Source organism: Coffea eugenioides, chromosome 10 (assembly GCF_003713205.1).
Source record: "Coffea eugenioides isolate CCC68of chromosome 10, Ceug_1.0, whole genome shotgun sequence".
NCBI classification, from domain to species: Eukaryota; Viridiplantae; Streptophyta; class Magnoliopsida; order Gentianales; family Rubiaceae; genus Coffea; species Coffea eugenioides.
Window position 1 is genome coordinate 4,517,091 of NC_040044.1, and position 13,851 is coordinate 4,530,941.

Here is a 13,851-nt window from a genome sequence, read left to right on the forward strand (position 1 = left end):
CAAGGGTTTGGACTAAAAATGGTTTCTAATCCTACTACTTTTTAAAACATACAATTATAAAGATATATTAGTCTATATATCCATATTTACTCTATATAATTATTACAAATTATTAATGCCCTTGTTTTTATTCTTATTCTTTTCATTCTATAAAAAAGAATAGTTAGTTTGTTATTTACTAATAGTTTGGATATCTAATAACAATTGCAGGATAACCGCTCGACAAAAAAACACTGTTTATAGGGCAACTCTCACTTTTATATTGTTAAATAAATATCCATATTTAATGTATATATATAATTATTATAAAATTTTTAGCATATTCATTTTTCATAATGGCTCAAAATTGCTCTAAATTGAAAAGCAATGTTGTATGCTATTTTTTTATTATTCTTTTAGTCAAACATGCAAGATTAATTAGATTGTTTCTTACATTAAAAAAATTAAAGTACTTTAAATTTCAAAAACAATGTATAATACATGGATCTTAATGTGGATTAATGATCTAATATTAGTGAGCGGCATTTTACAAAAATATGAAAGAAAAATAATTGTTGTGATTATATTGATTAAATGTTTTAATTTGTGCAAAAAAAAAAGGAAATAGGCCCATATTTATGGAATTTAGTGAGTAATAGAGATATACATAAATATAGACGGGTATCTTTATAATTATTTCATCCAGACTACATAATTTATACAAATCATACCACACAAAATGTCGACACTGCATTGTCTGAATTACAGTACTTTATTAACCACTATAGTACAAAATATCCTCCATACTTCACAAACTATTAACACTATATTCACCCAACCAATTTACCGCACTATTATTTTATAATTCAAGTCAGACTTATAATAATTATATAACTCTGTACATTATAAGAAATATATAACGGTTAAAAATTAAGCAACTTAACACGGGAAATATTAGCGTTCCTGCGCAACGCGCAGGCCGTCTCACTAGTCTATATAATAAAGCTAGAGGAGTGGCGTTGGTGTAAATATTTTTTTTTTTTTTGCTAATTTTTGAACTTTCTTTTATATCCTTATAAAATCTAATTTTTACCTTAATTACCTAATCATATTTTACCTACATAATTACTCATAATGGCCTTAAGCATTTTAAGTACCAAATTACTATAGACTTATAAATCAGAGTTCTTTAATTTATATAAATTGTATGTATGTGAAAAATAAAATTCATATAATATTAATTTATTTTAATTATTTTTAAATTGCACATAGATTAAGGATGCCTTTAACGCTAGTCTCAAATAACTGGGACATCAATCAATAGCAGAATATAGGAGTTTTCCGCTATTGATTTACCAAAAGAGACATTGCCCATTCCATGGTTTCTTCTGAAGTACTTGTTCCAGCCGTGACCAATGCCTAAACAAAATTTATAAAGAAGAAACACTTAGTCGAAGGAATGAGGTTATATGTTGGAATCTCTGATCTAATGAACCGTTAGGCTTCTTTGGAATTTAGTCTAATTGAAGATTTTTTTTTTTTCAATTTAGTTTGCTGGAATAATTGAATGACTTTAACCCTATAATAATGATCCCAAAATGATGGGGATTAATATTTTTAATTTGAATTTGAACATTAAATTTTGGATATGTGATGTGCATCTAAACCCACTAATATAGGCACTGTTAGGAGATAAAAGATTCATCCAAACAATTGAAAGAAAACAAGTGAATAGATGTGGTTGTTGGCATCATCTAACTTGAAAAAATTAAGGAACGTTGCAATAGTTACAGCGATGATCTTGTTTGGCTTGTGAAGCAGATAGAAGTCTTACCAGTATGATTCCTTTGACAATATCCAGGGTGTAGAACTCAGGGTCAGATTCTTGCAAAGACAATAATGATTGGATTATGGTCTTGCTTTGATCAGGTGATGAGGCTGAACCACTTTCAGTTCTTCAACTTTCCTCACTCAGATCGTGCATGAAATCGTCAAACTTCCCCTGGTAATTCTTCAACATCTTCCTATACGTTTTCCCAAGACCAAGCCACCTCATTATTGGCACATATTGACAAATGTCCGCGGGCAACTTTGCGGAGAACATATCAATCGACATTATTGGAAATAGTAATCAAGATTAATGTCCAGTAGAGGACCTCTGAATCCAAAGCCATGCTGGAGAAGCAAAGGCAAGTGATGTAGCTATGTAAGTTTCACACTTTCACTCTTATCTATCTGACACAGGCAGTAATCAATGGCCAAAGCGACAGCACCCCAGTCCCTCATCCCATTTCCGAAGAAAGGGCCAATACCAACAAGAAATGAACTGCCTAGCTGATAGGTTAGCTCGCTCCCTCAGGTATCGGATATCTGTCTCAGCTATAGGAGATAGCATCGGTGAGGAGGGGGAAGATACTGCAAGGATTCTGAAGACGAAGAAGCTTGCATGTCTATCGGATAGATTAGTTTGACCTGCTATTGGAGGCCCGCGTAAACCTAGGTCTAAGGATCTTCCTGGTCCTTCGGGTCATTTGAGGAGGAAACTATCCTAGCCTGATATGTATAGATGGCAAAAGAGGAGATTCCTTAGATATCTGCCTACCTGCCACAGAATTAGTATGACCTTCCACCAACGTTGGATTTTGTCACTATCATTCCCCTAGAAACAAACACTATAAGATAATAGGTACAGTTGTTAAAAGTTAGTATTGTTTTTTAGATTTGGTCACAAATTCTCGCACAAAACTTGGCCAAAGCGACTTGTGATTTAAGAGATGTGCACATTTATTCCTTTTGCACATTATGCACATTAATCGAGTTGTTTAATGTGAACACACAGATCGAATATTAGTTGTAAACAGAAATAAAGATTTTATACACAAAGGATGGCTAAGTTCTAGTACAATAATTAAGAATAGTCTTGCCTGCCACTTCATGATTACAACTTGTACTACCACAATTCATAGCTTCTTGCTAGCTTTCAAAGTTGAGAGAGAAGTTGGATTGATTCCTGGCGTGGAGTGCATAGGGCCTCCAAATGGTTAGACTTCTTCATAGTGATTCTGTTACTGAAGTCAATGTCCAATTCGCCATCCTGTTCGACTTTATCCCAATCAAAGCACTGGATGAATGTACCAACTGCCAATGAAACACTCCGAATGCCTAGATTGGCTCCGGGACAAGCTCTCCTCCCTATCCCAAATGGTAAAAACTTGGAATTGAACTCTTCTTTATCCATTAATCCCTTCCCTTCGAATCTTTCTGGCATGAATTTCTCAGGCTCCTCCCAGAGTTTTGGATCCCTATGCACGGCCCAGGCATTAGCTAAAACAATCGTACCTTTTGGAATATCATACCCCCCGACTCGGCAGTCTTCAGATGCCTGATGAGGTAGCAGAAGTGGTGCCGCGGGGTACAGTCTCAATGTCTCATTGACAACACAACGAAGATAGGGAAGCTTTGGAATATCAGATTCATCCACCAGCCTTCCATGTCCTACGCTGTTGTCAATCTCAGTCCTCAGTTTCTGTAGTGCCTTCGGGTGATTCAGTAAAAGCAACATAGCCCATTCAGTGGTCAGTGTGGATGTTTCTCTTCCTGCTGTAAATAGTATCTGAATCAAGGGTTGCTTTTGTTAGACAAAATAGATATGGTTAAATTAGGGTGGGAAAGAATCCCAGAACGGTTGCTTTTAAATGCTCTGTCCAACAGGATCATCCTTCTGAAAAAGCTTTACTAAGTACAAACAAGGGAAAGGATGATTGAAAATGACAACCAATGAGCTCAAATGCAACAAGGCTGAAGCTATTATCATTTCAAAAGATTGTTTTGGTGAAATTAATGGTGGTTGTTTTCAGGAATTTTCCTAATTAAATCTTCTACTCAAATCTTATCCACTAGCATGACAAATAACAAAAGTAAGCATGAAGTATCAGATTTTGACCTCGATTACTACTCTTATCTTAGTTTCAGAATCCAAAGTTTATTAAGCAGGACTTTTGTAAGAAGGCCGGTTGGAGGAATACTAACCCCGTATAAGTCTATTTTTTCTTCATTATCAGAATCAAAATAAGACAAGGAAAGGAAGGAATTCACAAGCTCCATAACTTCGCTGTCACCTATAACGGATTCTAGCTTCTCTTTAAGAAGAATCGATTGATCAAGAGTTTTCTATGATCGGGTTAGATCAAGTCTATATAAACCATCAACCTATACTCTTGAAATGACATCAGAATAAAATTCTTTCAACACTCGTTCTAAGTCCAAAAGAGTTCTTTAACAAGATATTCTTCTTAAGAATTGCTTGATTCATCATTCTACCATGACATGTTATTACAAGCTTGTCTGATTCTTTAGGGATAACTCCAATATAATTATAAGGGAAATTTTCACCACAGGTCCACAACACAATATATGTTGATATATGTCTTTAGGATAGTTTTGAACAGGTAATATATTTACACGAAGAAGTGATAATTGATATCCGCCACTTTCTACTGGTTAGCTCCCACAGGCAAAGAATCAATTGCTAAAGGTTCATATAGAGCTGTTACTGTTGCCTCGCTGTAGCTTAATGACAGGTGCCGAACCTGTGCAATAATAAATACCTACTCGAGAAAAATACAGATTTTGTATATAGCGGTGAGTAGGGTCGAATCCACAGGGACTGGGGATAATTCGTTTCTTCTAGAGTCCAAAGTATGGGGGGTTTTGGATTAAATGCTAACTAAATAAATTAACTGCAGAAAATAATTAATTAAAAGAAATGATTGGGGAAACTCCAGCCAAGGGTACACATCAGAAATGGTTCATGCACTGATCATTGATGCAGAAATAATTCCAACATTTAGCAATAGATTAGTTATAGTTGTCATGCACACGATAAACAACCAACCCTTCCTTAATTTCTCGATAGCTAAGGTACGACCGTTAGCTATTTCTCTAACCCAAAAATAACCCTAGGTACGACCGTAGGATTTAATTTCTAGATTGCATTAATAATTAGAAAGGCCCAATCCTAACCAACAAACACGCTACGAGGGTTTGTTTAAGCTAGATCATATGTTCCCCAGACATAAATCCAATTACGCCAGTTGCTACTGAGATAAAGATAACGAACAATTACGGATTCAATTACCCCTATTTAGCAAAAATAGCCTATATGAATAATTAATTATTGCGCACTAATCAATCATACACAAGGCCATAGCAATTAAAATCAAGGAACATATAAATACCAATAAATGAAGAAAACAATTAAAACAGATTCGATCTCACAGTAGTTGTCGAACCAAATCGTCAGTTGTCCCCTTGACTAGAAAAACTTAACCACGCCTCATGAGAAAATCTCCCCGTTGGGGAATATTGTCGAACACCTGGCGTGTGTCAGATGCCAGTCCAAAGAAAGGAAACTAGAACTAAACTAAAAAACTAAAACTAAAGCCCTAGATGTGTCCCTTTCCTTCCCTACGTTATCCCTCTTTAATCAAAAGAAAGATGACTAAGGGTTATCTAGGTGGTCCCCACACATGTGGACAAAGCCTCCAAAGTACTTCTTTCTCCAAGTCTCTCTACGTAACTTCTTTTGAAGAGCCCAAATGACTAAATGCCTTTCACTAGCTTGTGGTCCCCACCAATTCAAGGGCCCAAGAATTGAAACCCTTAGAAGTCTCCATATTTTCCATAAAGTCCCTCCTTTTTGGTAGTTTTCTGCTTCATTCCTGAAATTAAGTCCAGATACCAAATGTGAGTAAATATTAACAATTAAGCAATATTTGGCAAGGATAAAAAGGGAGATTAATAATAAAATAACCAACAATTAACACCCTATCAATTCCCCCCACACCTAAATCATGCTTGCCCTCAAGCATGAGAACCACAATCGAACACCAAAATTTGACCATGGCTGTTACTCCAACTACCGTATTGCCAAGACACCAAGAAAATCATATATCAAGCGGCACAGGTCAAGATCCAAGAAAAACCACCTCGGTTAGCCTCCTAACCACCAACTCCTCCAATTTAAAGCAAACTAATCTAAGATAAAGGAATGGTTGCTCACATTTATCAGTAAATGGTCCAGCTATTAACCAAAATCTCGACATTAAGATCACAAACTGGCAAGCTGACTTATTCACATACTAACACAATCTTTATTTTATTATTTTTTTCTTTTTGTTTTGTTTTTGTTTCTTTTTCTCTTTTTTTTTTTTTTTTTTTTGAGTAACAAAAGACTTAGTCTATAGCCCTTAGAGCCTTTTGACGCGAACTCCAACATTTGATAGATGGAGGAGCCCGGTTACTCAACTCTAATTGCTACGGGACCACGCACTCATAGCAACTACTACCTTTTGACGCGAGAATCGACACTTTAGGTGAAGATCCCCGGTTACTCAGTAGTAACAACTAGTGGAGTACAGTCACCTCTTATTTATGATAACATACCACAATAACTAGAAAATATCACAAAAATAACAGCAGCCAGCCTCAAATTTCCAAACATGGAGAACTAAAATTAATAATTGGACCAATTCACATGAAAAATGCCAACAATCATTCCCTATGCCTAGAAAAGTTAACAAAAATTGAAAAAGTTAAGCAATTATTGATATTCACCAAAGAGATGTTCCTGAACTCAACACATCAACTTGATATCCTTTTATTACTAAAACTTGGCAATAGCAGAATTAGAGGCAACAATCCAGCATCAAAACTTGGTAGTTCTAGAAGAGCTGACCACTAGAAAAAAGAAAAGAAAATAAACGAAAAAGGAGATAAATATCAAACTAAAACAAAGGAAAAACCTCTAGAACCTAAAAACTAAAAATACTAGCACCCAAAACTGACCCCCCCACACCTAAATCACACATTGCCCTCAATGTGATAAACCAACAACAAAAATAAAGAGAAGGGCAACGGTACTTCCCTGAAATCGTCAAAAAAAGGGGTGGATCGGGCAACGGTACTTCCCACTGGTGTTCCCAATTAAGGCAAAAACAGAATAAGATCAGCCTAACAATCTCACTAGATGTATCAAATCAGAATAAGCAGAGGAAATGGAACAATAGCCCCGAAACAAGGCAAATAGAGGCAACTACTTCAACAGGCCGGTGCAAATGGCACCTTCATATCCCAATTCAACAAATGAACGCAGAAAAATACCCACAATACTAGGACACAATTCCCAATCAAAATCCCAACAACTGTCTCCAGTTGGACAGTCAAATATCCAATTCGATTTCCAGCGACAACCGAATATAATTCAATCAAATCTCAAGAATTTCAAGCAACACCGCAACCAGTACCACTGGTGCACAGACAGGAAAGAATTAAATTCAATGGCAGCAACTCAACCGCGGAAACTTAAACTGTAAAATACGCAAGTATCTTCAAATAGCGGCAACAATGATAGGCAAAGGACCTCAACCAGTACCACTGGTGAGCCACAGGGAAAAATTAATCAAACGGACAACAATCTAGCAGCAATTAAACTCAATTCAAACCAAAATTGGCCCAGAAAATGCCCAAATTATCACCTTCCTTTAACCATCCAGAAACCAACCACAAGTTGCAGGGAGTCAAACTAATTGGGGAGGAAATTACAATACCTCCACCTGTCAGAAATCGACAGGTGGGATGGCGCGGCTGGACAGTTGATGGCCGTGAAGAGGAGCTAGCGGCGGACTGCAGCGGCTTGGTGAGGGGAGACGCGGCTGGGCCGCGTGGCTGCAGAGGTGCGCTGGTGGCGAGCGGCGATGGCAGTTCGGGCGCTGTGCGTCGTGTGGGGTTGGAGGCAGCAGCAAGCTGTTGCGGCGCTGGGCTGTGGAGCTCAGGGCTGGACGGCGGCGCTGGTGTTGCTCTGGTGCCATGGTGAGGGCGGCGCGCTGGGGTAGCGCGCGAGCTGTGGAGAGCTCGCTGGAGCTTGGAGCTGTTGCTGAGGGAGGCTGACTGGACTGCGAGGGTAGAGATTGGTGGTGCCGTGCGCAGGTGGAGGGCAGACAGCAACGGTGGCGGCGCGCGGCGTGGGCAGCGGAGGTCATGCGGCTTTGGTTGCGGAGTGGAGCTGCTGTGGTGGTGGAGATTGATGATTGGGGGAATTGATAATTCGGGGGGAAAGGATGGCGGTCGAAAGAAGAAAAGAAAAGGGGAAGAGGGGAAAGTAGCGGGGAAGAAGAGAGAAAGAAAGAAGAAGAAAGAAAGAAAGAAGGAAAGAAGGAAAGAAAAAAAAAGAAGAAAAAAAATGGGAAATTTTTTTTTTTTTTTCAAAAACTATCTGAACGTAGATCTGAAATCTGAAATTATTTTTTTTAAAGTAATAATAATAAACAATAATAATAATAATAATTTTTTTTTTTTTTTTTTTTGATAAAAAACATGGTTTGGGTCGTCCAATACCGCGCGGGCACGCCAAGATTGGTCTTCGTCCTCTGGTCTCAGAAAACACTAACACCGCGCGGGCACGCCAAGATTTCACTTCCTGGTCACAGTGGAAGAGATATTAGCCTTGATACTACCCAATGGAGAAACGACAAAACGAAAGAAATAAACAACTAAAAATAATAAAATCAATATTTGGGTTGCCTCCCAAAAAGCGCCTTTCTTTAATGTCTTTGGCTAGACATGCTATGCTTGTTCACGGAGGATAAAATCTTGTAGCTCGTCTCATTGCTTCATCCTCTACATAGTCCTGATAGCCCTCGTAGATAGAATAATCTTTGGGCATACGAGTTACGGGCTTCCATGGACTAGTAAATGGCGCCAAACGAGTCGATGATAATTTGCATTCTCCATTCACTCCTCCCTCACTTGCATTTATTGGCACAAGATATCTTGCCATCGCCACTCTTAATTTATTCCTGTCATGAAATTCAAAATTGTCTGGTATAATAAAGTCAATTTCATTAATAGGAATTGAAGAGTAAGAGTCAGGAGAATAGTGATGAAGGAGTGGAGGGGATGTCACCGCATTTGGAGATTGTTCACTGGATTCATTCACTTGAATGAGTTGATCCTGGAGTCTCATTTTTTGCACTTCAACTTCCTTTTCAACTGCATCTTTAAATCCGTTCCCTTGAAACTCTTGCAGTTCCATGTCATTTGGCCAGATAATTGCACTCTCATCTCCTTCAAGATTGATATTGATTTGTGAGGGCAATTCTTCACGGTGAGAAGCTAATCGCTCTATCCTGGATGTCAATTGACGCATTTGATCCGCCAGGTCGCGAAGGCTCGCTTGTGTCTTCTGATGAAATCGATTTAGACTCGCTTGTGTCTCCTGATGAAATCGATTTGTATTAGCAATTAGTAATCCCATCATTTCTTCAAGAGACATACCTGACACGGAGGATGATTGCTGAGACTCTTGCTGTTGAAAATCCATTGGTCCGGTCGCATAATCAAAATTGGAATTATCCCACCATCCTTGATCATACCCGTTTGAATAAGGGTCATACTGCATTTGATATTGGGGTGGAAAATCTCCGAAAGTATCAATTGGAGCACTTAGATTGTCTTGAAATGCGGGGCATGTGTCAGTTGAATAACCTGAGTCAAAATAAGTTCCACAATTTGCAACAGCCCATTGATCATTAGGAAAAACATGACTCTCATAACCCCATTCAGGAACAAAGTCCAGTCTATCATCAAAATATGGAATGTTAGCAGCCATAAAAAAAAAAGAAAAATAAATTGAAAATGAAAACAAGGTGAACTCAAAAAGAAACAAATTAATCTGACACCAGTCCCCGGCAACGGCGCCAAAAATTGACAGGTGCCGAACCTGTGCAATAATAAATACCTACTCGAGAAAAATACAGATTTTGTATATAGCGGTGAGTAGGGTCGAATCCACAGGGACTGGGGATAATTCGTTTCTTCTAGAGTCCAAAGTATGGGGGGTTTTGGATTAAATGCTAACTAAATAAATTAACTGCAGAAAATAATTAATTAAAAGAAATGATTGGGGAAACTCCAGCCAAGGGTACACATCAGAAATGGTTCATGCACTGATCATTGATGCAGAAATAATTCCAACATTTAGCAATAGATTAGTTATAGTTGTCATGCACACGATAAACAACCAACCCTTCCTTAATTTCTCGATAGCTAAGGTACGACCGTTAGCTATTTCTCTAACCCAAAAATAACCCTAGGTACGACCGTAGGATTTAATTTCTAGATTGCATTAATAATTAGAAAGGCCCAATCCTAACCAACAAACACGCTACGAGGGTTTGTTTAAGCTAGATCATATGTTCCCCAGACATAAATCCAATTACGCCAGTTGCTACTGAGATAAAGATAACGAACAATTACGGATTCAATTACCCCTATTTAGCAAAAATAGCCTATATGAATAATTAATTATTGCGCACTAATCAATCATACACAAGGCCATAGCAATTAAAATCAAGGAACATATAAATACCAATAAATGAAGAAAACAATTAAAACAGATTCGATCTCACAGTAGTTGTCGAACCAAATCGTCAGTTGTCCCCTTGACTAGAAAAACTTAACCACGCCTCATGAGAAAATCTCCCCGTTGGGGAATATTGTCGAACACCTGGCGTGTGTCAGATGCCAGTCCAAAGAAAGGAAACTAGAACTAAACTAAAAAACTAAAACTAAAGCCCTAGATGTGTCCCTTTCCTTCCCTACGTTATCCCTCTTTAATCAAAAGAAAGATGACTAAGGGTTATCTAGGTGGTCCCCACACATGTGGACAAAGCCTCCAAAGTACTTCTTTCTCCAAGTCTCTCTACGTAACTTCTTTTGAAGAGCCCAAATGACTAAATGCCTTTCACTAGCTTGTGGTCCCCACCAATTCAAGGGCCCAAGAATTGAAACCCTTAGAAGTCTCCATATTTTCCATAAAGTCCCTCCTTTTTGGTAGTTTTCTGCTTCATTCCTGAAATTAAGTCCAGATACCAAATGTGAGTAAATATTAACAATTAAGCAATATTTGGCAAGGATAAAAAGGGAGATTAATAATAAAATAACCAACAATTAACACCCTATCACTTAATGAATTCAATTGAAAACCATATTAGCTTTATATTGCTGAAGAAAGCAATTGAGCAAGTGAAACAAGTTCTGCAAAATAATGAGTTCATAACAAGTGTAAATGCAGATAAAGCGGAAAAAAATAAGTATATTCTGCCAGTTCAAATTTCACTGCCTTGGCAAAGTACTGAAGTGGGATAAGCTCATGGAGTAAGGAAAACAGAGAGAAATTGCATATTGCACTAACCAAAGCAATACTCTTTATGATGTCATCCGATAGAAAATCTGATTCTTTTTCCTTGCGGGAAAGCAGATTTGGAATCACTGCCTTCTCCTCTTTGTCCAGCAGAGTATCTGAACATTGAAATTCGTCTATGAAACCCTGCAAGAATTTATCTCTCTTCTTGTGCAAAGAGATCATTTCCTTTTCCAGTCCCTTGTAGCCAATCCATCTTAATATAGGGACGAAGTCACACAAATTCAGCGCAATGCCTGCGCCTGAAGCAAACATTTCGCTGAATTCTTTAATTATTTGCATCCCCAACTCCTCTCCAGCATCCTCTTCTCTGATACAGCGTCTTCCAACAAGCATCCTCATGATAACATTGAGCGTAAAAACAGAAATCCAACGGTTCAATTCAACTCTTACTTGGCTTCCATTCTTTGAAACTCTGTATATTGACCTGAGAATCATCTTAATTTCTTCTTCCCTGATAACTGAAGTCCTCTGGAGGCTGTTGAAGGAGAAAGATTCAACGACAAAGAGGCGACGAAGATCCCTCCACATGTGGCCATATGGGACTAACCCAACGGCTGTATAGTTATAGGAAAGCCTGTCCCCACCCATGCTCCGAGGACGGTTTGCAAGTATGATATCATTCCTGGTGAAGCACTCTTCAATGGCGGATGGAGATGACACAACAACAAAGGAACGGCAGCCGAATTGGAGAAAGAAAATTGGACCATATCTTGATGATAATGAAGTCAAGTCTTGGTAGAGTGAGTTCTTGATAAGGTAAAGATGGCCAATTATTGGCAAAGCAAGTGGACTTGGTGGTAACTTCTTGTTCTTGACATGGTTGAATAGCAAGTTTTTGAAGATGAGAAGTAAAGGTAAAGAACACAATAAGATGGTGACGAGGTAGTAGCAGAGATTCTCCATGGCCTAAAGCTGCAAATCACACGAGACTTCTTAGTTAACTTCTGCTATTTTGGTCCGCTCTTGCATTGATAATGTGCAATTAGTCGTGTGCTAAAAAGTCAAACTGATAACGCCAAAGTCATTGGTTATTGGATAATGCGTAATAATTCTTGACGCAATTGTGGGAGGAACTTTGTCGTTTGATGTCTATGAGCTCACTAATTGAGATGAACAATTGGCAAGAATTATACATTGAAATATATATCTAATAAAGCTAGAGGAGTGGCGTTGGTGTAAATTTTTTGTTTTTGCTAATTTTTGAACTTTCTTTTATATCCTTATAAAATCTAATTTTTACCTTACTGACCTAATCATATTTTACCTACACAATTACTCATAATGGCCTTAAGTATTTTAAGTACCAAATTACTATAGACTTATAAATCAGAGTTCTTTAATTTATATAAATTGTATGTATGTGAAAAATAAAATTCATACAGTGTTAATTTATTTTAATTATTTTTAAATTGCACATAGATTAAGTATGCCTTTAACGGTAGTCTCAAAAAACTGGGACATCAATCAATAGCAGAATAAAGGATTTTTCCGCTATTGATTTACCAAAAGAGACACTGCCCATTCCATGGCTTCTTCAGAAGTACTTGTTCCAGCTGTGACCAATGCCTAAACAAAATTTATAAAGAAGAAACACTTAGTCGAAGGTATGTGTCAGGAACTTAAGGCGTAATTTGTCATTTTATTCTTTAGTGTATGCGTTTAAGTGATAAAACAAAATAAGGGCTAGGACATGAAACGGTGCCGTTGGACTAATTCTGGTAGTTAGTTAGAATTAGTTATTCTGTTAGCTCACGTTTGTTTAGTTTCCACTATTAGCTGCCATTATAAATAGCAAGTGTAACAGAAGGAAAGATTATCAGACTTAATACAATTTGAATTACTTTCTCTCTCTTGCTTTGGCTCTCTTTTCTTTCCCATCATTTTTCCTTTTCTTCCCCAAATCTTCCTCTGCCGTTCACTTCCCTTCTCTGTATTCCACGAGCTCAAACCCAGGGGTCTGACATTTGGTATCAAAGCAGCCGATCCTTGGCTGCAATTGATACGGAAATGGCGGAAAATACTCGGTACCGCACCTTGGAAGAACATATCAAGAAGCAAGACAGCCGTTTGCAGGAGGTGGTGGAATCGATGGCCAGCATGCAGGCCTCTTGTCAACAGCGGTTTCAGGAGGAACTAGAGCAGAAAAGCTCGCGACTGGAAGCACTGGTGGGTAACTTGGATCAAAGGTTCAGCTCGATTGAGCAGAAGTTCAACAACTTGCTGACTGTGATGTTGAAGGAAAGAGGTTGCTCTGAGCTGGAATCGCGAGCGTCAAATCCCTTGCTGCCAACTCCACCGCTGCACATGAAGCTAGGGAATCAAAATGGTACCCATTGTGCGCCACCAGAGAATCGAAGTAAGCAATTCCATCCTATCTTGCCGAAACTTGAAATGCCTATGTTTGCTGCTGGTAACCCTAGGGAATGGCTTAGGAAATGTCAGAAATATTTCTTGAATTACCAGATTCCTGATAACCAAAAAGTAGAAATGGTAGAAATGTTTCTTGAGGGGAAGGCCGACAATTGGTTTCAAGGAGTGAAACTTGAAAGACCTCACCTCTCTTGGACAGAGTTTAGTGACTTAATGTGCGAAAGATTTTCCAGTAAAGG

At 38.1% G+C, this 13,851-nt stretch overlaps 1 protein-coding gene across 1 annotated transcript; it reads right to left on the reverse strand.

The window, feature by feature from the left end:
• Window positions 1-2,826: 2,826 nt before the first annotated feature.
• Window positions 2,827-12,184, reverse strand: LOC113748861 (isoflavone 2'-hydroxylase-like). The gene is made up of 2 exons (XM_027292441.1): window positions 11,231-12,184; window positions 2,827-3,592 (listed from the first exon to the last, which is right to left on the reverse strand). Exons 1-2 carry the CDS (start codon window positions 12,143-12,145, stop codon window positions 2,960-2,962), a joined length of 1,548 nt encoding a protein of 515 aa, XP_027148242.1. The 5' UTR covers window positions 12,146-12,184; the 3' UTR covers window positions 2,827-2,959.
• Window positions 12,185-13,851: the final 1,667 nt, after the last annotated feature.